The sequence below is a fragment of the Elephas maximus genome, chromosome 4 (genome assembly GCF_024166365.1).
Source record: "Elephas maximus indicus isolate mEleMax1 chromosome 4, mEleMax1 primary haplotype, whole genome shotgun sequence".
Taxonomy (NCBI): domain Eukaryota; kingdom Metazoa; phylum Chordata; class Mammalia; order Proboscidea; family Elephantidae; genus Elephas; species Elephas maximus.
This window is the reverse complement of record NC_064822.1, coordinates 83,632,075-83,657,514: the sequence shown is the minus strand read 5'-3', so window position 1 is coordinate 83,657,514 and position 25,440 is coordinate 83,632,075. Positions and strand designations below refer to the sequence as shown.

The following is a 25,440-nucleotide window of genomic DNA, read 5'->3' as shown; positions in this document are numbered from 1 at the left end:
CTGACAAAAGAAAAACAGGAAAGGAAGCAAATAACTCAAAAAAGAAATAAGATGGGTGAAATAAAAAGGATCATAACAGAACACTACAAAAAATTTTACTCCAACAAATTTGAAAACCTAGAAGAAATGGATGAATTTTTAGAAAAACACTACCCACCTAAACTAACACAAACCAAGGTAGAAAAACTAAATCAACCCATAACAAAAGAAGAGATTGAAGAGGCAATAAAAAGGCTCCTAACAATAACAAAAAAAAAAGCCCTGGCCTAGACTGCTTCGCTGAAGAATTCTACCAAACTTTCAGAGAAGAGTTAACACCACTACTATTAAAGGTATTTCAGAGCACAGAAAAGAAAGGGATACTCCTGAACTCATGCTATGAAGCCAGCATAACCCCGATACCAAGGCCAGGTAAAGACACTGCAAAAAAAAAGGAAGTTACAGACCAATGTCCCTCATGAATGTAGACGCAAAAGTCCTCAACAAAATTCTAGCCAATAAAATTCAACATGGCCAAGTGGAATTCATACCAGCTATGCAGGGATGGTTCAACATTAGAAAATCAATCAATGTAATCCATCACATAAATAAAACAAAAGATAAGATCTGCAGGGATGGTTCAACATTAGAAAATCAATCAATGTAATCCACCACATAAATAAAACAAAAGATAAGAACCACGTGATCTTATCAATTGATGCAGAAAAGGCATTTGACAAAGCCCAACACCAATTCCTTATAAAAATTCTCAGCAACATAGGAATAGAAGGGAAATTTCCTGACATAATAAAGAGCATTTATACAAAGTCAACAGCCAACATCATTCTAAATGGAGAGAGACTGAAAGCATTCCCCTTGAGAACGGGAACCAGACAAGGATGCCCTTTATCACCACTCTTCTTCAACATTGTGCTGGCAGTCCTAGCCAGAGCTATTAGGCTAGATAAAGAAATAAAGGGCATACGAACTGGTAAGGAAGAAGTAAAAGTATCCCTGTTCGCATATGATATGCTCTTATATACAGAAAATCCCAAAGAATCCACAAGAAAACCACTGGGACTAATAGAATATTTCAGCAAAGTATTAGGATATAAGATAAACATACAAATATTGGTTGGATTCCTCTACACCAACAAAGAAAACTTTGAAAAGGAAATCAGCAAATCAATACCATTTACAATAGGCCCTAAGAAGATAAAGCACTTAGGGATAAATCTAACCAGAGATGTAAAAGACCTATGTCAAGAAAACTACAAGACACTACTGCAAGAAACGAAGAGAGACCTATATAAGTGAAAAAACATACCATGCCCATCAACAGGAAGACTCAACATTGTGAAAATGTCAATTCTCCTCAAAGCGGTCTACAGATACAATGCAATCCCCATCCAATTTCCAAGAGCATTTTTTAATGAGATGGAGAAATAAATCACCAACTTTATACAGAAAAGGAAGGAACCCCAGATAAGTAAAGCATTCCTGAAGAAGAACAAAGTGAGAAGCCTCACACTACCTGATTTTAGAACCTATTATACTGCCCAGGTAGTCAAAATAGCCTAGTACTAGTACTACAACAGACACATAGACCAATGGAACAGAATTGAGAACCGAGACGTAAATCCGTCCATGTATGAGCAGCTGATATTTGAAATAGGCCCATAATCGTTAAACGGGGAAAAGACAGTCTCTTTAATAAATGGTGCTGGCATAACTGGATATCCATTTGTAAGAAAATGAAACAGGACCCATACCTCACGCCATACACAAAACTAACTCAAAATGGATCAAAGACCTAAATATAAAATCTAAAATGATAAAGACCATGAAAGAAAAAAATAGGGATGCTAGAGGTCCTAATACATAACATAAATAGTATACAAACCATAACTAACAATGCACAAACACCAGAAGAGAAACTGGATAACTGGGAGCTCCTAAAAATCAAACTCTTGTGCTCATCAAAAGACTTCACCAAAAGAGTAAAAAAAGAGAAGCTACAGACTGGGAAACAAATTTTGGCTATGACATATCCAATAAGGGTCTAATCTCCAAAATCTATAAGATACTGTAACACCTTAACAACGAAAAGACAAATAATCCAGTTAAAAAATGGGCAAAGGATATGTACAGGTGCTTCACCAATGAAGACATTCAGATGGCTGGCAGGCACATGAGAAAATGGTCATGATTATTAGCCATTAGAGAAATGCGAATCAAAACTATGATGAGATACCATCCCACCCCAACAAAGCTGGCACTAACCCAAAAAACACAAAATAACAAATGTTGAAGAGGTTGTGGAGAGATTGTAACTCTTATGCACTGCTGGTGGGAGTGTAAATGGTAGAACCACTTTTGAAAATGATATGGAGCCTCCTTTAAAAAGCTAGAAATAGAAATACCATACCATCTAGCAACTCCGCTGCTAGGCATATACCCGAGAGAAATAAGGTCCATCACACGGATAGGCATATGCATACCCGTGTTCACTGCAGCACTATTCACAATAACAAAAAAATGGAAACAACCTAAATCCCCATCAACAGATGAATGGATAAGCAAATTATGGTACATACACACAATGGAATACTATGCAACGATAAGAACAATGATGAATCTGTGAAATATGTCGCAATATAGATGAATCTGGAGGGCATTATGCTGATGAATAAGTCAGTCACTAAGGACAAATATTGTATGAGATCACTATTATAAGAACTCAAGAAAAGGTTTAAACACAGAAAAAAAATTTGATGGTTATAAGGGTGGGGAGGGAGAAGAAGGAGAAATCACTAACTAGATAGTAGACAAAGATCAACTTCAGTGAAGGGAAGGACAACACACAACACAGGGGAAGCCAGCACAACTGGACCAAAGCAAAAAAGTTTCCTGGACACATCCAAACACTTTGAGGGACAGAGTAGCTGGAGTTGGGGCTTGGGGACCATGATTTCAGGGGACTTCTAGGTCAACTGGCATAACATAGTTTATTAAGATGTTCTATATCTCACTTTGTTGAGTGACTTCTGGTATCTTAAAAGCTTTTTAGCGGCCATCTAAGATACATCAATTGGTTCCATCCCACTGACAAGGAAAATACTAGCCCAAAGGGCTAAAGGACCAGATAAGGCAGAGATCCACCAGTCTGAGACCAGAAGAACTAGATGGTGCCCAACTACCGCCAGTGACCGCCTTGACGGGGATCACAACAGAGAGTCCTGGACAGAGCAGGAGAAAAACGTAGACTAGAACTCAAATTTACGTAAAAAGGCCAGAGTTAATGGTCTGACAGAGATTGGAGGAACCCCCGGAACTACAGCCCCCAGACAGGCTGTTAACACAGAACTAAAACCTTTCCCAAAGACCACTCTTCAGACAAAGATTAGACAGAACTATAAAACAAAAAATAATATACGTGAGGAATGTGCTTCTTAGTTCAATCAGATATACGAGATCAGATGGGCAAAAATAAATTAATAATAATAATAAAAAAGTAGCCCAAGCTTGCAGAGCTAGGAAGCGGCATTGCCAGAACTGAACCTGCAGTGCTGAGTCCCTCTGGTTCACTACTGTATTACAGGGTCTCCCTATAAGCTTGACAGCCTTACGATAGAACAAAGAAATCACTGTGACATGTTTTGCTCAGTAATTTGCAAAATGTTACTTACATATTTTCTTTTTAAGATGAGGTTTAGAGACATTAGGTGACTTGCTTAAGGTGATGTATCTACTGAATAACAGAGCTGGTCCTTGAAACAAAATGTTCTCATGAACTCAGAACTCCTGGCGTAGTAAGATTCAGAAAAAGTTCTGGGGACTTTTCATTGCCTGTCCAGAAGCGCATGGAAGCTAGAAGAGAAAGGCAGAATATCTTATAACTAGACAAAGGCAGTTTTAGTAAGTAGGTTCAATATGTCTGTGACACACAACCTGAATAAATGGCCAAATTTAAAATCTATTTTTGATTATTTTGTACCTAACCCTATTTTATGTAGGCAACTACTTTCTCTCTGTTTCTATGTAATGTCTCTGTGTGTGTAAAGTATATCAGCTCACCTACAATTTTTAATTTTAGCAAAAACATGGTATATTTATACCTTCAATCAATTTATTCAACAAATAATTATGAAGACCCACACATTAGTCTGGCTGTGTACTAAGCGCTGGATATCCAAAAGATAATCAAGTCCGTGCTCAGACAGGAAAAGACTGGTACAGAAACAAGGAGAGCCTTAATCAAGTGTCAGAACTGTTCTATCAGAAGTAAGATTAAACTGATGTCCCCAGCCTTTAGAAATCATGCCCCTAGGAATAGAGGAAGACATTCCAAATCTTTATGCAGGACAGACAGGTATTAGGAAAAAAATCAATTTCCATATTCTCAGCTTTCATTTAGGTCTTTCCCAAGCCTCACTTACAAGAGAACATCTGCTTGGAATCATCCTGCCAGTTCCCCTTTCTTACCTCCAATTTCATAGTTGTCTTTCTCCCACTTTATAAAATCTTTTCTTTCATTCATTCCACATGGTCCAGTGGGCTATAAAAACCCTCAGGGCATAAAGAAAGGGATCGTTCTGAACATTATGTCAGAAAACCAAAAAACTAAACCCATTGCCATCGAGTCAATTCTGACTCATAGTGACCCTATAGGACAGAGTAGAACTGTCCCATAGGGTTTCCAAGGATCAGCTGGTGGATTCAAACTGTTGACCTTTTGGTTAGCAGCTGAGCTCTTAACCACTGCACCACAGGGCTCCTATGTCCGAAAATCCTCTCTCTAATCCAATCACCAGAAACCTGCCGTCAGGCTTCATGTCCTTGTCTTACTAGTATTTCTAGTCAGGGTGGAGTATGACATTAGGAAGTTGTGTGTTGTGATGGTCTGAATTCAGACTACATTAAAGATTGAGGCAGTAGGAGCAATAACAATTTTTGTTTAAAGGCTTCGTCCCCTTGCTCTGGTCAAAGAATCATCAGGCAGGGTGTGGGGGGTAAGTTTGTGACTGGGCCATGCATCCTTTCTTTCATTTGTAATAGGTACAAGGGTTCTTGGTTTTATTACGCTGAAGTCTCAAGAGAATGTCGGTTTGGAAAATACCAGTTAAGTAAGGTTTTTAGGTGGAAGCACCCAGGGCTGGTCTAGACTGCTTATGGTTGTTTCTGGTTGACACATGCAACTTTTCAGGAGGATTTTATGACTACATGGGACCAAGGCCCTTAGTAAACCTTGCTGTTGTTGCCGTTAGTTGGTGTCAAGTTGATTCCCACTTATGATGACCCCATGCATGCAGAGTAGAACTGCTCCATTTGGTTTTCAAGGAGGTGACCTTTCAGAAGCAGATTGCAGGCCCTTCTTCTGAGGAGACTCTGGGTGGTTTTCAGCCATCAACCTTTTGGTTAGCAGTGTTGTAGGGTAAAAACATCACAAAGTTTAGTAAAGCAAAAAGAAACGTTTATTTGGCATATATTCAAACAGACAAAAGTGAGAAGTAGACGCACATGCTGCCAGAGCCATGTCTGCCGGAGTCCAAGGAATGTTACAGAGTCATCAGTATATATTAACATTACAAAATGGACAAAACCATTGAAAGCTTCACCTTTTCATGACTGGCTGGAAACCGAAATCCTACATTTTGAATTGCCTTTCTTAACAATCATTGGTACAGGCTTCAGTAACAACAGTCAGGAGGGTCTTCATTGGTCCAACTTATTTTCCATCCACTAAATGCTAATATCATTAATATCACATGCAAGCAAAATTTTGCTGAAGATCATTCAAAAACGGCTGCAGCAGTATATCAACAGGGAACTGCCAGAAGTTCAGGCCGGATTCAGAAGAGGACGTGGAACCAGGGATATCATTGCTGATGTCAGATGGATCCTGGCTAAAAGTAGAGAATACCAGAAAGATGTTTACCTGTGTCTTATTGGCTATGCAAAGGCATTCGACTGTGTGGATCATAACAAACTATGGATAGCATTGTGGAGAAGCGAATTCCAGAACACTTAATTGTGCTCATGAGGAACCTGTACACAGATCAAGAGGCAGTTCAGACAGAACAAGGAGGTACTGCCTGGTTTAAAGTCAGGAAAGTTGTGCATCAGGGTTGTGTAATTTCACCGTACCTAGTCAATCTGTATGCTGAGCAAATAATCTGAGAAACTGGACTATAAGCAGAAGAATGGGGCATTAGGATTAGAGGAAGACTCATTAACAAACTGCGTTATGCAGATGACACAACATTGCTTGCTGAAAGTGCAGAGGACTTGAAGCACTTCCTAATGAAGATCAAAGACCACAGCCTTCAGTATGGATTGCACCTCAACATAAAGAAAACAAAAATCCTCTCAACTGGACCAGTGAGGAACATCATGATAAACGGAGAAAAGATTGAAGTTGTCAAGGATTTCATTTTACTTGGATCCACAATCAACACCCATGGAAGCAGCAGTCAAGAAATCAAAAGACCGATTGCATTGGGCAAATCTGCTGGAAAGGACCTCTTTAAAGTGTTGAAAAGCAAAGATGCCACCTTGAAGACTAAGGTGCACCTGACCCAAGCCATGGTATTTTCAATTGCATCATATGCATGGGAAAGCTGGGCAATGAATAAGGAAGACCGAAGAATTGACACCTTTGGTAAAGAATACTGAGTATACCATGGCTTGCCAAAAGAATGAACAAATCTGTCTTGGAAGAAGTACAACCAGAATGTTCCTTAGAAGCAAGGATGGCAAGACTGCATCTTACATACTTTGGACATGTTGTCAGGAGGGATCAGTCCCTGGAGAAGGACATCATGCTTGGTAGAGGGTTGGTGAAAAAGACAAAGGCCTTCAAGGAGATGGATTGACGCAGTGGCTGCAACAATGGGCTCAAGCATAACAAGGATTATAAGGATGGCACAGGACCAGGCAGTGTTTCATTCTATGGTACATAGGGTTGCTATGAGTGGGAACACCTCACAACAAAAACAAAGTAGGGCACCTAACAACAACAACAACAACAAATGCTAATAGAAAAAGATAAGAGTGGTAAGTCTTCTGTGTTTAATTGGTTTATGTGAAAGGTTCCTTAAAAGATATTTTCCAAGATTATTTTAGCTACTGTCTTTGATGTGTCCTTGTGAGTCCAGCTCCAGCTGGGTCACATTTTCTCTTCTGGATGACAGGGAATTACCACTCCAGTGTTATTTCCTAAATCAGCAGTCCAGCGCTCAAAATGGTTTAGAACTTCAGATTTAGTTTTTTAGGGACGTTTTCTACCCCGTGCCTTTGCTGGGTGTGTAAGTGTTGCTACATGGGGAACCTAGAAGGCACAAATGTTAAAGGCAGAATTTTTTTTTAATTGTGCTTTAGATGAAGATTTGCCAGAGCAAATTAGTTTCTCATTAAACAATTAATACACATATAGTTTTGTGACACTGGTTGCCAACACCACGACATGTCAATACTCTCACCTTCTCAACCTTGGGTTCCCCATTACCAGCTTTCCTATCCTCTACTGACTTCTTGTCCTTGCCCCTAGGCTGGCATGCCCATTTAGTCTCATTTTGTTTTATGGGCTTGCCTAATCTTTGGCTGAAGGGTGAATCTCAGGAGTGACTTCCTCAGTGAGCTAAAAGGGTGTCGGGGGGCCATACTCTCAGGGTTTTTCCAGTCTCTGTCAGACCAGTAAGTCTGGTTTTTTTGTGTGAGTTAGAATTTTGTTCTACATTTTCCTCAAGCTCTGTCTGGGACCCTCTATTGTGATCCCTGTCAGAGCAGTTGGGGTGGTACCTGGGCACCATCTATTTGTGCTGGACTCAGTCTGGTGGAGGCTGTAGTAGTTGTGGTCCATTAGTCCTTTGGACTAATCGTTCCCTTGTGTCTTTGGTTTTCTTCATTATCCCTTGCTCCAGATGGGGTGAGATCATTGGAGTACCTTAGATGGCTGCAACAGGCTTTTAAGATCCCAGAAGCTACTCACCAAAGTAGGATTTAGAACATTTTCTTTATAAACTATGTTAAGCCTATTGAGCTAGATGTTCCCCAGACCATTGTCCCCAGCCCTTAGCCCAGTAATTAGGTCCCTCAGGGAGTTTGTATATGTCTATGAAGCTTCCATGATCTTGCCTTGGTCAAGTTGTGCTGACTTCCCCAGTATTGTGTACTGTAAAGACCAAAACCAAAAATCAAATGCATTGCTGTCGAGTCAACTTATAGTGACCCTATAAGACAAAGTAGAACTGCCCCATAGAGTTTCCTGGGAATGCCTAGTGGACCTGAACTGCCGACCTTTTTTGTTAGCAGCCATAGCACTTAACCACTACGCCACCAGGGTTTCCACTTTAAAGACAGAATTTCTTAATGTGACATCTAAGTAGAGTGACTAATATGTCCGGTTTACTCCTGCTGTCCCTTAGTGATAGCACTCCTTGAATGACAAAACTATATGGTCACCCTATAGTAGGGAAAAATTTGGACTTCATCGAAAAGGTATACATCGTTTAAAGCAAACCTTTACTGTTATCTGATTCTGATTGTATGGGAGCATTTTTTTTTCCATTGTTTATTGTTTTGGGGGTATTTTTCTCACTCTGTATAGTGTAGATAACCGATAAGTGGTAGAAATGCAAAATAATTCTAATCTGTAAACATGCAAATAAACTCTGAAGGTTGACATTCAATTGACTTCTGTTCCTGGCCCTGAAAGAAGCCAGGTTTTCAAATTCATTTCAATGTTCCTGATCTGTAAATGCAGAGTCAGTTTTAACATCTACCTGTTTACTTCATTAAATCAGCTAAACTTTTAAAATTTATTTTACATGTGTATGACAGACATAATAATGCGCCCCCCCCTTTTTTTTAATTTAACTCTCTAAGGCACTACTAGTTGGGGTATGCCTTTACCTATACTCCCAACCTCCCCTTCGACCGAACTCTCTCCCCTTCTCTCCACTCCAGCCACTCAGGCTCTATTTCATAGTCTTTTGCGATCACCCTGTTTCTTCCCTCCTCAGAGCTATTCCTTTGGCCTGGAACAGGATTCATCCAAGACACCCTCATCCCTTCTTCCCTTAATTTTTCTAATCCTCCAGTTCTCTTAAGGATAATTTAAGACTTTCTGAATTTCCATGCCTTTCTGACTAGGTTACATTTCATTACTAGAGGCTCTGGTAGCATAGGTACAAGCAGTTTTACATTTGTTTGTGAGATTTGTTAACACTTTTGAACATAATTAACATTTTTCTCTCTGGGGCATCTGGGGGCAGGACTGGGGCATGCTCAGAAAGCATCCCCAGCACCTAGACCAGTGCCTGACAAATGGTAGAGACAGATTTGACTCTTAAGTACTTGGAGTTCATGAGAGAGGTGGGCTGAACATGTATTTGAGTGTTATCAGCATATAGGTGCAGCCACAAAAACGCACGAGAAGCAAAACCACTGGGTTGAGTAAAATAAAGGCTAGCCCACCTTGTTTGGGTGGAATAATTGGGCAGAATCAAATTACAGTCATTTTGGAAGAAAAAAATCTAATTCATGGGAATCCCATGTGCTTCAGAGTAGAATTATGCTCCAAAGGTTTTCAATGGCTGAGTTTTTGGAAATAGATCACCAGGCCTTTCTCCCAAGATACCTCTGGGTGGCCTTGAACCTCCAATCTTTTGGCTAGCAGCCAAGCACGTTAATCATTTGTACCACCCAGGAACTCCATAGTCTCTTGAAGGGGGAAGGAAATACAAGCAGTTAATACAGATGGCACTTTCATGAAATTAGGTGCTGAAGGGGAGGAAAGGTTGGCGCTGACGTAATTCTTTAATAATAGCATTCTTTCATGACTGATTTGAAAAGGAGCAATTACCGGTAGCACTTAAAATAGGTTTTTTGTTTTTTTTTTTAAAAATAGGTTAGTAGAGTGCAAATCACTTACACCACCCAGAGACCTTTCAAAATAGCAAGAAAATGGGATTGTGTATTGTCTACACTGGAAAAAACAACAGGCTTTGAACGAATGTGTAGTGTAGACATTCTAGACTTTCAATTAAAAAAAGTGTTTATAACGCTTCCACCAACATTTTTTTTACTCTTAAACCATGGGCAAGGGTCAAAAACTGGCAACCCTAGTGTTGACTTAGCCTGCACATTTTTGGTTTGCTTGTTTTTTTCGGGGGTGGAGGAAATACAAAATGGTATTGCCACTTTGGAAGACAGTTTGGCAGATTCTTACAAAGCTAAACACAGCTTACCATATGATCCAGCAAACAAGCTCCTAGGTATTTACCCAAATGAGTTGAAAACTTATGTTCACACAAATTTTATAGCAGCTTTATAGCCCGGGTGGCACAGTGGTTAAAGTGCTTGGCTGCTAAACAAAAGGTTGGTGGATTGAACCTACCAGCCCCTCTTCTGGAGAAAGGTGTGGCAGTCTGCTTCTGTAAAGATCACAGCCTTGGAAACCCTATGGGGGCAGTTCTACTCTGTCCTGTACAGTTACTGTGAGTCGGAATCTACTCGACAGCAGTGGGTTTGGGTTTTTTGTGTTTATTACTAATTGCCAAAAATCGGAAGCAACCAACATGTCCATTAACTAAGAGCATAAACTGTGGAACATGTGTACAAAGGTCTGTTATTCAGCAGTTAAAATGAATGAGTCATCAAGCCAAGAAAAGACATGAAGGAATCTTAAACCGTATTGCTAAGTGAAAGAAGCCAATCTGAAAATGCTCTATTATTCCAACTATATGACATTCTAGAAAGTGCAAAACTATAGAGACAGTAAAAAGATCAGCGGCTGGCAAAAATTCAGGGAAAGTTGGGGGGGGGTTTGAATAAGTGGAATACAGGGACTTTGTCTTTTTAAATTATGGTAAATGTATATGTAGCAAAACATTTGCCATTTCCACTCTTCCCATCTACAGTTTAGTGACATTGATTACTTTCATCTTGTTGTTCAACCATCACCCTTATCCATTTCCAAGTTTCTCCATCACCACCAGGCCTTTTTAGGGCAGTGGAACTACTCGTATGATACTATAAAGGTGGACACATGACATTATGCATTTATCAAAATCCATAGGATTGTACAACACAAAGAGTGAACCCTGATGTAAATCATGATAATAATGTATCAATCTGGTTCATCAATGCTAACAAATTAACACAGGAATGCAAGATGTTAATAATAGAGGAAACTGCTGGGGATGGTATATGGGGTCTCTGTACTTTCTGTGCAATTTTTCTACAAACCTAAAACTGCCCTAAAAAATGGCCTATTAAATTTTTTTTTACTCTGATCTTCAGCCACGTGACCTGCCTGGGCTCTGTGGTCTTTGGAATTTGGGACCCCACCCCAGCATAAGAGGGGAGGGAGGAGGAGTGGATTTTGTTTGTTTGTTTGTTTCTTTTTTTTGTTTTTCCCTGAATTGATAAAATTAGAGCCCTATTGCCTTCCAGGGGTGTAGGAAATCAATTCTAGAACCAAGCCGGATTTAACCGCTCATAAATAAACTGCCCTTTCCACCTTTCCAAGGTCAAGTCAGCCAGCGTTATCACTCACTTCCTATTAATTTGGAAGCGGAGAAGGCTCATAATTTACGCCGATGTTGCCCCGGGAAAACACAGCAGAGGAGACAATAGCTATTTCAATCTTGTTTTTCCCTTTCTAAGCCTAGTAGTATTTCACTTTCCCAATCCTTTTACCAAGTATTGCTATCATGAGCCCCTATCTGTAAACCGCCCAAACACTACAATTGGGATCTCCTTATGGCCTATTTTGCCTGAAAACGACGAATGGCTGGGTCTGGGTAACAGGCTCTCAGAGGATGTGAGCCTGGTGGCCCCGCAGTACCCTGAGTTACAAAGCCGGATTCACGTTCTCCCTCTTTAGGTTGCACGTGGGGAGTTGGTGGCGGACAAGAGCCAATACACAAATACCAATTCCAAGCTGCCAGACTCTCGGAGGCAGAAACTGCTTTTTTTGTCGGTTTGATCCGGGGTCGACGGAAAAGCTGCCCTGATGTAAGAGAATTTCCCTGAGGCTTCTTTCATCTTGTCTCAGGGACGCTTCCGGGCTCACCTGGAGGTTATTTGGTAAATAATGATGCTCCATAGGTGCCTGCGCTTGGAAAAGCGCTGTCTCGCGGCGTGCTCTCTTGGGCCCCAACACGAAACCCGGTGGCAGGGAATACGGCTTTGGTTTTCGCGATTAAAGAAAAAGAGAGACTAAACCGTTGGAGGCTCCTCCCCCAGGGATGTTGGAGGGGATCCGTCGTTCCCTGCGCCTGGCTCTGTCGCCGGGCCCCGGGCTGTGGCATCCCGTGCCGCGCGGGCTCTGGCTTTCGCGTCCAGCTACGCGCAGCGTGTTGCCTGCACGGCTCTCTGCAGCCCCGCGCGCCCCGAGCTTCCCCATGGCCAGCCCGCCTGACGCCGCCACAGCCCCGGCCCACCAGGTACCCCAACCGTGGGCGTTTGCGGGAGGGGGAGGATTGGAACTCGGCATTCAAAGCCTGCGGGCACGGCCATGTGCCTTGCTGCCTTTTGCTGCACCATTCTGCTTCACCTCCCACCGCCGTTCCGCCTCCACTCCATCTCCTCTTCGCCCATCCCTACCCTAAATCTAGAGTCCCAGCCTGCAACACGCTGCGGGTTGACCCTCTCGGGGGAATCTGAGGGTAGCCATGGAAGCCGTTTTGAGGGAGGAGGCGGGAGCAGAATCTCTGGGCTGCCAAAACTGACAGCCGCATCCACTGTGCCTTCGCCACCTCAAAATATTTTGACTGCAGCCTTCTGCCTTCTTGGTTGCCTTTCTTCCCTTCCTCCTGTAGTTGTTTAGCCGACTAGGGTTTTTTTTTTTTTTTTTTTTTTAATGTCTGCACCGTTCCCCAATTCGTCCCCATTCCATTGTGTCATTGTGTCCTTCACTATCTTTGAAATAACTCCCTAATTCACCAAGTTATGCCTTGTGTACTTAAAGAGTGGAATTTGATGTCGATGCGCCTGAATCGCAGGACCCTGCCTATGGAGAAAATGGTTCACACTCGTCCCCATCCTTTTTCCAAGCTTGCCATTGTGCACCAGTGATTGACAAGACCACGAGGCTGAGCGCGCCCGGGAGATTTTTCTATAAATGGCTTAAAACCCTAGACTATTTACTCGGATATAAGTGAAACAACTGTCTTTTTGTTCTTTGCTGGTGAACTCTGGCTCTGTAGGGCTAACCTGGAAATTAACCAGTCTGCTCTAAGCCAGTGGAGGAGGACAAAAAGCCACCACCTCGGACAGGGTAGAAAGTGCAGGGCAACACTTGCAGAACGCTCTTGTGTGGGGCTCCTGACTGTTGTTTGATTGTCAAAGCCTCCTGATCCTCCTGCTGTCCTTTTCCTGTTTGCTTGAGTACCTGAGCAGAGCACACCTGTAATGGTGAGTCATATCATTACCCCAAGCCCCATTTTCCCACCAGGTTTTACTTAATGGAGGTTTATTTCTTCTTTAAGGACTGCAATCATGGATGCTCTGCAGAATGTACGGGAGAAGGAGGGTCTAAAGTGGCGGTGGAGACTTTTAAGGTAAGTTGTTTGCCAAAGCTTAAGTGTCTGAAACACATTCAGCTGAGTAAATCCATTTGTTGTTCTTGGGTCCTGGGGGGAGAATTTTTACCTTGTGGCTTATACAATTGTTTAGAAATGCTGCCATGCGTTTTAAATCCCTTTGGGGGGGGGGGGTTGGGTAAGAGTCCTGTTGACAAAGTTGTTACAGCGATCGACTGCTAACCGAAAGATCCAGTGGTTCGAAACTACCAGGCTCTCCGTGAGAGAAAGACGTGGCAGTCTGCTTCCACAGAGATTTACTGCCTTGGAAATCCTACAGGGTCACTAAGAGTCAGAATCCACTAGGTTGGCTGTGGGTTCGGTTTTTTTGTTGGGGGGGTGAAATTATTTGGGGAGTGAGAACACATTCATCATACCTAAATTTACCTGGCAGTTAAATGATTATTTTATTTCCTGAATCTTAAAATTTTCTTTGAAGATTTTCAGCTAGTGAAAATTAAGCCAGATGTTTATCTGGTTGCATAAGTATAACCCCTCATTCTTATCTGTGGAAACAATTTAACCTGGTGATTTTTCCCTTTAAACAGCACATGACATTTTACCGTAAGAGTAGGGCATTTCCTTTTCTCTCTGAATTATGGGGTTTATGTATTAAATCTCCTACTTTACAGGGAAATTTTGAGGAGCAAATGCAGTAAGACTCCTATAAAGTATTTTGAAAATCATAAAAGAGCAAATATAAAATATATTATTATTTCCTTTATAAATCGTTATCACCACTACTCCTCCAACCATGGAGGTTATTTCTTCTCATCTTGATGCCTCCCCTCTACCCTCCCCCCGCGCCCATTTCAGTCACTGTCATTTATCATCAATAGCACAGAGTGTCCTAATGATCTCACATCCTGGCAGGGTTCAGAGAAGGAGTGAAACTTGACTCATCAATTTCACGCACACACGCAGCAGGGGCTGTGTTTGCCATTAGAAATACAGAAATAAATTTAAGACAAGGTCTTTGCTAAAAGGACCTTTTAAAAACCAAAATAAAATAGTATATAGCCATTCCTTTGCTAAAGTGAGTTTGTGAGTTTTATTTGTCAGTGTCATTCCCTGTCCCCCAAAGATAACATCTTCCGTAACTCTATAATCTATTCTGCCATTCAATGAAAATTAAGCTCTTCGTAAATTTGGGGAATTAAGATATTGAGATACAGGTCCTTGAAAGCATGAGATGAAAGGGACTCCTATTTGCTAATCTCTTGGAGCCCTGGTGGCTCAGTGGTTAAGAGTTCGTCTCCTAACTGAAAGATTGGCAGTTCAAATCCACCAGCCGTTCCCTGGAAACCCTATGGGACAGTTCTGCTCTGCCCTATCGGATCGCTATGAGTTGGAATTGACTCGACAGCAACAGGTTAAAGTGCTTGATTACTAGTCAAAAGGTTGGTGGTTTGAACCCACCCAAAGGTGCCTTGAAAGACAGACCTGGCGATCTGCTTCCAAAAGGTCAAAGCCTTGAAAGTGCTATGGAGCAGTTCTAGTCTCTGTAATATAATCAATCAACTCAATGGCTACTAATGACAAAAACAAGGCTCATTTTAAATAGTAAATTCCTTTTTAAAGGATGTAGTTAAATAAAAATTTCCTGATTAAACTTAACTCATAACAACTGCAGGGAAGACCTTTCTTTGTGCATAGAAAAATCCTTTGCAAAGTGAAGAATTCATTCATAATATAAATAATCTCTTGTTTAATTTAGATTTCTATATATTAGGTTTTAGTTAAAGGAAGTATCTGTTGACTTTCTACATTCATGTATTTACATATCAACATAATGGTGGGTGTATTCATAGCTCATATGTGATTGAGGCAAGGTCCCTGGTTGTGCAAATGGTTTGTACTCCACTAATCTAAAGGTTGGTGGTTGGAACACACACAACAGTGCAGAAAGAAATGCCTGGCAATCTGCTTCCATTACAGCCAAGTTGAGGAATGTGGGGACCATGGTCTCGGGAAACATTTAGCTCAATTGGCATAACATAGTTTATAAAGCAAATGTTCTACAGTCTAGTTTGGTGAGTAGCATCTGGGGTCTTAAAAGCCTGTGAGCGGCCATCTATGATTCTCTACTGGTCTCACCCCTTTGGGAGCAAGGGAGAATGAAGAAAACTAAGGATACAGGGAAAGATTAGTCTAGAGGTCTAATGGACCACAACTACCACGGCCTCCACCAGATTGAGTCCAGTATAAATAGATGGTGCCCAGCTATCGTCACTGACTGCTCTGACAGGGATCACAATAGAGGGCCCCAGACAGAGCTGGAGGAAAATGTAGAACAAAATTCTAACTCACAAAAAAAGACCAGACTTACTGGCCTGACAAAGACTAGAGAAACCCCAAGAGTACGGCCCCTGGACACCCTCAGTAATGAAGTCACAGCAAAAGATTAGACAGGCCCATAAAACAAAATGAGACTAAAGGTGCACACCAGACCAGGGGCGAGGACTAGAAGGCAGGAGGCAACAAGAAAGCTGGTAATAGGGAACCCAAGGTTGAGAAGGGAGAGTGTTGACACGTCTTGGGGTTGTTAACCAATGTCATAAAACAATATGCGTACTAACCATTTAACGAGAAGCTAGTTTGTTCTATAAACCTTCAAAGTACAATGAAAAAAATAAGATTATAGCCAAGAAAGCCCTAAGGAGTGGTTCACTCTGTAACACATAGGTCACCATGAGTTGGAATTGACTTGATGGCAATTCGATTTAATTTGATTTTTATGTGATGAGGCAAATGAAAATGAAACTTATACTTTTGGGAGGAGAAACGGTAGATTTTATAGGACCACCATTTTCTATCTCTTTCTTAATCTACATTTATTTTTAACATTCATATTGCCTTCTGGGTACTTTTCATATTGATCCTTCTTTCCCACTATCCTATCCCACTCTCCTACTACCCCATTCTTCAACCCTAAAGCCCCACCCCTGATTTGATGTGCTCTCATTAAAAGTGGGGATACTGATGTGCTCTCATTAAAAGTGGGGATACAGTTTCCTAACAGGATCCAGCAATGAAATGCCATAATTTTATATCCTAGCGAATCTTTCTGTAGACCTGGGAGCCTCCTTTGTTTGAAAGAGTTCAGCGGTCGATTTCTTTCAATGGTCTTTCCATTGAAAGAAACTTTCTCTACACAATGGGAAACCAAAAATCTACAATTCTCTCTTTCATACTTTATTTGATTTTGAAAGAGTACCTCGAAAAGATAAAGAATATAGCATCTAAGTCTAAATGGAGTCGGAAAAATGCACAGGAACTTATAGAACAAAGTTATTAAATTTCTGGTACAGCTGTAATACAGAGCTCACTTAAAAAAAATTTTTTTTAATGTCGTGGCAAATGCAGAGAAGTGCAAATGTACTCCAGAGTAGTGAGCAAAATATGTTGTCTGAATGCTGTTTGATACAGTCCTCAGGGGCTTTCAGCCATGTTGCACTTCCCTTCTATGGGCATCCCCATTTCAGAGTAAATGGTTAACTAACTACAGATGTCCAGTGTTATAAGTGGAGGAAAAGGCAGGGAGAAAAAAGGCTGAGAAGGTGTCTGTAGCCAAGTTGTACTCCTTCCATCTCTCTTTTCTTCCATGTTAGACAAAGGCACGTAGACAAGAATATTTAAGGACTGGTAAATGTTCCAGACCAAAACAACAGCAAAAAACAAACCCATTGCCACTGAGTCTATTCTGACTCATTAGGACCCTATAGGACAGAGTAGAGCTGCCCCATAGGGTTTCCAAAGAGTGCCTTGTAGGTTTGAACTGCCTACCCTTTAGTTACAGGCATAGCTTTTAACCACTACACCACCAGGGTTTCCGCTAAGTGTTCCAGCACTGGTTTAATGTGTACTCAATATATAGCTCCCATCCATATTCCTTGTTAACAGAACCCTGATTTCTTTTGCATGGCTATGCCTAGCCCCAGGGAACATACTTGCATTTCCAGCCTCCCTTGCAGCTAGAGATATTCATGTGATACATTTTTGGGAACATTTTCTTTTGTGGTCAAAGGAAACAGAAATGTCTGGTACAGCCTTCCTCCTCTTTTCTTTTGCCTTGAATGAAAGCTGAAGCTAGGATTGTAGCAGCCTTCTTTTGACCCTGAGTTGAAGACCAAGAAAATCAGAAACCCTTGATGTTATAGGATGCTGCGGGCAGAACTGCTTCCTCCAGACTTAACTTTTTAAGAAAACAAGCATCTATTTGTGTTTTATTTATTCCAGCTGAAGTCATTGCTAAATGATAAGTGAAAAGTTTATGCAGAGTATTAGTGAAAAGTAGACTTGAAAAAGGAAGTTAGTGTCACCCTTGGGATCTTTGTTGGGCTGAAATATTTGGACTTGAATCTGTAGACATTTGAGTGTCCATAGGTACTGAGGATTGCTGTAAGTTGGAATTGACTTGGTGGCAAACAACAACACTGAGGGTCATGATCAAGCATGTGACTACACTCATGAGGGATTTTAGGGACGAGATACACGATAGTTGCTATTGGGGGGCAGTATAAATTGATGAAAACAGATTTATTAGAGAAATACTTTTTGAAAGTACGTGTGTCTTAATTGAGTGGCTGATGAACGAGAAACAGGATTGTGAGAATGTTGTGAGAATGATAAATGACCTTGAAAGGAATAAAAATTCTGAGAAAAAATAGGGAAAATACACAAAGAATTTGTTAACAGAGATCATCTCTGGGAAGTGTGGACGTGGTGGCCAGGGTAGTAGTTTCCCCCCCCCCTTTATGGTATAATTTATAAATAAAGTAATAAACATGCATTGTCGTTAGTTGCCTTGGAGTCAATTTTGACTCATGACAGCCCCATGTGTGCAGAATAGAACTGCTGCATAGGGTTTTCAGAAGAAGATTGCCAGGCCTTTCTTCTGAGGCACCTCTGGGTGAGTTCGAACTGCCAACCTTTTAGCTAGTAGTTAAGCACTTAATCGTTTGCACCATTCAAGGACTCATTAAAAAAAAAATTTTTTTTGATTTTTGGTAAAATATGACAAAAAATTTGCCATCTTAATCGTTTTTAAGTGTACAATTTAGTGACATTAATTACATTCACCATGTTGTGCAACCACCACCATTCCCAAAAGTTTTTCACTACTCCAAACAGAAACTCAGTACCCCTTAAACATGTATTACTCTTATTAAATAAATTTCAAGTTAAGAAGTAAAGGAGTAGATTTTAACATTGTTGGTTAACAACCCAGTGGCACCTGAACCTAAGGTCAGCTGCATCTCCAAGAGACCAAAGAAAGACCCCGGAACCAGCAATCATGACATATGTATGGTTTATTTGGGAAGCTTACTTACAGGACCATGGCTGGCCCAGGGTGACAGCTGGACCAGTTTAGCGTTCTGCAACCACCTAGCAAGGGACACAAGCTTGTATACCATTCCAGCTGGGACCAAGGCTCATTCTTTTTCTCCTGCATCCTTGGACAGTCAGTGTTCCCAGGGAGTTCATGTCTAGGCTCAGATGTTTTCCTTCCTGTTACTAAGGCATTCCTCGGCCTTGTACCTTAGCCCGAGTTCATCCCAAGTTCATCCCCAGCATGCTTTGGGGAAGAGCAAAGCTGATTCCATTAGGAATGAGTGCATGTAGCTGAATAGCACTACCCTGCAAACATTAATGCCAGAAATGGGGGCCCCTGAAAAAATGGGGACCCAGTTTTAGAGGAAACTTTGGGCGTTCCATTTTAAATTTGTTCAATTTGAGATAAAACTATTGCTATAGACTCAATTCCAACTCATGACGACCCTATAAAACAGTAGGACTGCCCATAGTGTTACCAAGGAGCGGGTGGTAGATTGAACTGTCAGCCTTTTGATTAGTAACTGAGCTCTTAATCACTCTGCCACCAGGGCTGTCCGTTTGTGATAACCAGAGTTATATGACTGTAAAAGAGTACATGGCTTTAGGTAAGAGTTTATAAATCAGAGATTTGAATCATCTTAAGTCAGTGGTTTTCAAGCCTGCCTTGGAATCACCTGGAGAGCTTTAAACATACACTGACATGAGCTCTGCTCCTGAGATTCTCTTTCACAGGTCTTGGGTAGGGCTTGGGCACTGATATTGAAAAAGAATTTTCCCAGGTGGATCAACTGAGCAGCCAGCATTTCAAACCAACCAAGTGCTCTTCAAGTTGATGAGATCTTTCAGTGAGACAGTGTGGTGGGATTCTTAGCCCTGATTATGCAGTAGAGTCACCTGGGAAAGTTAAAAAACAAAATTACGATGCCCTGTGCCACCTCTCTGAGGCTCTGGTTCACTTGTTCTGGAATGGGGTTGTGTTAGTCATCTAGTGCTGCTATAACAGAAATACAACAAGTGGATGGCTTTAACAAAGAAAAATTTATTTTCTCATGGTCTAGTAGGCTACAAGTCCAACTTCAGGGTGTCAGCTCTAGGAGAAGGCTTTCCCTCTCTGTCGGCCTTCTCATCAACCTTCCAGCGGACTAGGAACTTCACGCAGAAACCCCAAGTCCAAAGGATGTGGTCTGCTCCTGGCACTGGTTTCTTGGTGGTATGAGGTCCCCAGCTCTTTGCTTGCTTCCCTTTTCCTTTATCTCTTGAGAGATAAAAGGTGGTGCAGGCCACACCCCAGGTAAACTCCCTTTACCTTGGATCAGACAGGTGACCTCAGTAAGGATGGTGTTACAATTCCACCCTAACCCACTTAACATAAAATTACAATCACAAAATGGAAGACAGCCACACAATCCTGGGAATCAAGGTCTGACTAAGGTGGTATACACATTTTTGGGGGGACATAATTCAACCCATGACAGGGGTCTAGATTAAAAGCCCCACAGTGGAATCCATTGTGTAGCCAGGGATGAGAATTACTGATGTGGAGAGAGAAGTGTAGAGACTTAAGGAGAAAACCTAACATTACACAGATTCTTGTATTTTGACACCAGTTAAACTATCCTCCCACTTCCTTCTTTTCTCTTGCATAATTTTAAAACAGCAAAAAATTAAAAGCGTGATATCCAAGCATCTAGTATTATCCTCAATGGCTCGTTCGAATTGCCTGGAATAGAGAGAATAAATAGGGTTACTTAATTGCTAGTTGCCTATTGCAAAGATTCCTAGGGAAATAAGGAAGTTGGGATCCAATCTTACTTGCACAGAGCCAGGGCTCACAGAGAACTGGAATATTGGTTAGTATAAAATGGAGCCCTGGTAGTACAGTGGTTAAGCACTCAGCTGCTAACCAGAAGGTTGGGGGTTCGAACCCACCAGCCTCTTCATGGGAGAAAGATGTGGCAGTCTGCTTCTGTAAAGATTTGCAGCCTTGGATACCCTATGTGGGCAGTTCTACTCTGTCCTATAGGGTCACTGTGAGTTAAAACCGACTCAGTGGCAGTGGGTTTGGTTTGGTTTAGGCAATGGAGACCCTGTGTAACTGGTTATCTTGACCCATCCCTTTCCCTTATTCCAGCAGCTGAGGTACTGCTCTGACTTTATCTCCTACCACTCCACTTTCCCTCACAGTTCCTGCGTTCCAGCTCTACTGGGCTCTCCTTGCTGTTTCTTGAACATACCAAACATTTTCCCACATCAGGGCCTTTGCACTTGTTTCCTCTGCCTGAAATACTTTGCCCCTAGATATCTGTGGCATCCCTGGAAGCACAAATGGTTAAGCGCTACTGTCCAGAGGTGCTTTGGAAGAAAGACTTGGCGATCTTTGTCCAAAGGGTCACAGCCATGAAAACCCGGTGGAGTTCAGTTATATTCTTCAACACGTGGGGTCGCCATGAGCCTGAATTGACTGGAAGGCAACAGGTTTAATTATCTATGTGGCCTACCCCCTGTCTTCATTCAAGTTTCTGCTCAGATGTCACCTTCCCTAACGCCTTTGTCTAGAATAAGCATCCTGTCTCCCATTCTATCCTCGTAAGCTGCTTTGCTTTTCTTCATAGCACTGATCACCTCATGATGTATATCTGATTATTTCTTTATACTGTTTCCCTCACTGGCAGAGTAAGGATTTGACTTATTTTGTTCCTTGATTTTCCTCTGGGCTTATAAAGTACAAGGACAGAGTAGCTCAAAAAATACAAGGTTGAATGAATGAATAAGACTTGCTGTCAGCGGCTACTGCCTGTCCAGGGCTGACAGTGAGCTTGTGTGAGAAGGAGGGGCTGGGCCAAGTGCAATTTGTTGTCACCTGTGCTGACTTAGTGCAGCATCTCAGCCACGGTGCTGGTCCCATCAATGTTTGTTGAATGAATAAAAAGGCAAAATACTAAGAATAGTAAAGGAGATAGGGAAGAAAATAATAATAATAAAGGTAAATAATGTGAAAACAAAGCTCTGCCTTCAATATGTTTTACAAAAATTATAACCCAGTGCAGTCGAGTTGATTCCAACTCATAGTGACCCTACAGGACAGAGTAGAACTGCCCCATGGGGTTTCCAAGGATGTAACCTTCACAGAAGCAAACTGCCACATCTTTCTCTTATGGAGCAGCTGGTGGATTCAAACCACTAACCTTTCTGTTAGCAGCCAAACACTTAAGCACTGTGCCACCAGAGCTCCTTCACATGAGTTATAAAGCATGGGAATTAACTAAAAGAATCACCCTACAGTTGTTTTTTATGCAGATTGTCATTGAAGTAGAGTTGTATATATTCTATTAGAAGAAGATTTGCATGAAGTTTGTCTTCCTATATTGATAATGGACACCTGTCTGTGCCCAGGACCTACCTGCACCCCAACCCACTAAAAAAAAAAACTAAAGCAAAATCACAAACGCTTCAATGTGTAAGAATAGTTTGAAACCACTCATAATAAAAAGTTTGTGTTAGAATTTCACTCACTTTAAATAAAATCCTGGCCATTCTGCAGCGGGCAAATCTGCATTCGTTAGGAGGTACGCCTGAAATCAGCCAAATGTTAATTTTCATGATTTGAGAAAACCTTTCTTATTATGTGTTCCAGGCACTATTCTAGAGTAGAGGATTTAATCTTGAATAATCAGTTAAAGTTCTTGTCTAAATAGTTTAGAGCAGAGATCAGCAAATTTTCTTAAAGGGCCAATTAGGCTTGCGAGCCATCAAGTCTGAGATATAACTAGTCCACTATGCTGCTAGTTTAGATAAAAGAATGAGCTTATCTGTGTACCAGTAAAAATTTATTTATAAAAACAGGTTTTCAGAAAACAGTTAACACCACTACTACTAAAGGTATTTCAGAACATAGAAAAGGATGGAATACTCCCAAACTCATTCTATGAAGCCAGCATAACCCTGATACCAAAACCAGGTAAAGACACCACAAAAAAAGAAAATTACAGACCTATATCCCTCATGAACTTAGACACAAAAATCCTCAACAAAATTCTAGCCAATAGAATTCAACAACATAATTCACCGTGACCAAGAGGGATTCATACCAGGTATGCAGGGATAGTTCAACATTAGAAAAAAAATCGATGTAATCCATCACATAAATCAAACAAAAGACAAGAACCACATGATCTTATCAATTGATGCAGAAAAGGCATTTGACAAAGTCCAACACCCATTCATGATAAAAACTCAGCAAAATAGGAATAGAAGGAAAATTCCTCAACATAACAAAGGGCATTTATACAAAGCCAACAGCTAACATCATCCTAATTGGAGAGAGTCTGAAAGCATTCCCCTTGAGACTGGGAACCAGACAAGGATGCCCTTTATCACCACTCTTCTTCAACATTGTGCTGGCAGTCCTAGCCAGAGCTATTAGGCTAGATAAAGAAATAAAGGGCATCCAAATTGGCAAAGAAGAAGTAAAGTTATCTCTGTATGCAGATGACATGACCTTATACACAGAAAAACCTAAAGAATCCTCAAGGAAATTACTGAAACTAATAGAGGAGTTCAGCAGAGTATCAGGATACAACATAAACATATATAAATCGGTTGGATTCCTCTACACCAACAAAGAGAACTTCAAAGAGGAAATCACCAAATCAATACCATTTACAATAGCCCCTAAGAAGATAAAATACTAAAAAAGACCTACATAAGCAGAAAAACATATCTTGCTCGTGGATAGGAAGACTTAACATTGTAAATATGTCAATTTTACCAAAAGTGATCTATAAATACAATGCAATCCTGATCCAAATACCAATGACATTTTTTAATGAGATGGAGAAACAAATCACAAACTTCATATGGAAGGGAAAAGGCCCCAGATAAGTAAAGCATTACTGAAAAAGAAGAATAAAGCGGGAGGGCTCACTCTACCTGATTTTAGAACCTGTTATACCACTGCCGTAGTCAAAACAGCCTGGTACTGGTACAACAACTGATACATAGACCCAAGGAACAGAATTGAGAATCCAGACATAAATCCATCCATATATGAGCAACTGATATTTGACAAAAGCCCAAAGTCTGTTAAATGGGGAAAAGACAGTCTCTTTAACAAACGATGCCTGCATAACTGGATATCCATCTGTAAGAAATAGAAGTAAGACCCATACCTCACACCATGCACAAAAACTAACTCAAAATGGATCAAAAAATATATATATATATAAAATCTAAATATAAAACAATAAAGATCATGGAAGAAAAAATAGGGACAATGCTGGGAGCCCTAATACATGGTATAAACAGTATATAAATCATTACTAACAATGTGCAAATACCAGAAGAGAAATTAGATAGCTGGGAGCTCCTAAAAGTCAAACACCTATGCTCATCAAAAGACTTCACCAAAAGAGTAAAAAGATTACCTACAGATTGGGAAAAAGTTTTTAGCTATGGCATTTCTGATCAGCATCTGATCTCTAAAATCTGCATGATACTGCAAAAACTCAACAACAAAAAGACAACCCAATTAAAAGACGGGCAAAGGATATGAACAGGCACTTTACCAAAGAAGACATTCAGGCTGCTGACAGATATATGAGGAAATGCTCACGATCATTAGTTATTAGAGAAATGCAAATCTAAACTACAATGAGATTCTGTCTCACACCAACAAGGCTGGCATTAATCCAAAAAACACAAAATAATAAATGTTGGAGAGGTTGTGGAGAGACTGGAACATTTATACACTGCTGGTGGGAATATAAAATGGTACAGCCACTTTGGAAATCGATTTGTTGCTTCCTTAAAAAGCTAGAAATAGAACTATCATACGATCCAGTAATTCTACTCCTTGGAATATATCCTAGAGAAATAAGAGCCTTTACACGAATGTATATATGGACACCTATGTTAATTGCAGCACTGTTTACAATAGCAAAACATTGGAAGCAACCAAGGTGCCCGTCAATGGATGAATGGATAAATAAATTATGGTATATTCACACAGTGGGATACTACACAACAATTAAGAACAATGATGAATCTGTGAAACATTTTATAACATGGAGGAATCTGGAAGGCATTATGCTGAGTGATATTAGTCAACTGCCAAAGGACAAATATTGTGTAAGACCACTATTATAAGAACTCTAAATAAAGTTTAAATGCAGAAGAGAATATTCTTTGGTGGTTATGAGGGTGGAGAGGCAAGGAGAGGGATATTCACTAACCAGATAGTAGACAAAAAAATTTTTTAGGTGAAGGGAAGGGCAACACGTAACAGGGATAGTCAGTACAATTGGTCTAAACCAAAAGCAAAGAAGTTTCCTGAATACGACCAAACACTTCAAAGGCCAGAGGAGCAGGGACGGGGGTCTGGGGACCATGGTTTCAGGGGACACCTAGGTCAATTGGCATAACAAAATGTATTAAGAAAACATTCTATATTCCACTTTGATGAGAGGCATCTGGGGTCTTAAATGCTAACAAGCAACCACATAAGATGCATAAATTGGTCTCAACCCACCTAGAGCAA

At 40.9% G+C, this 25,440-nt stretch overlaps 1 protein-coding gene across 1 annotated transcript in view; it reads left to right on the top strand.

Moving 5' to 3' along the window:
- BCAT1 (branched chain amino acid transaminase 1) overlaps window positions 1–25,440 on the top strand; it is a 111,608-nt gene that overhangs the window by 29,741 nt on the left and 56,427 nt on the right. Inside the window, exon 2 of the mRNA XM_049885163.1 lies at window positions 13,476–13,547. Coding sequence (XP_049741120.1) covers window positions 13,476–13,547 — 72 coding nt within the window. The remainder of the gene's footprint in view (window positions 1–13,475; window positions 13,548–25,440) is intronic.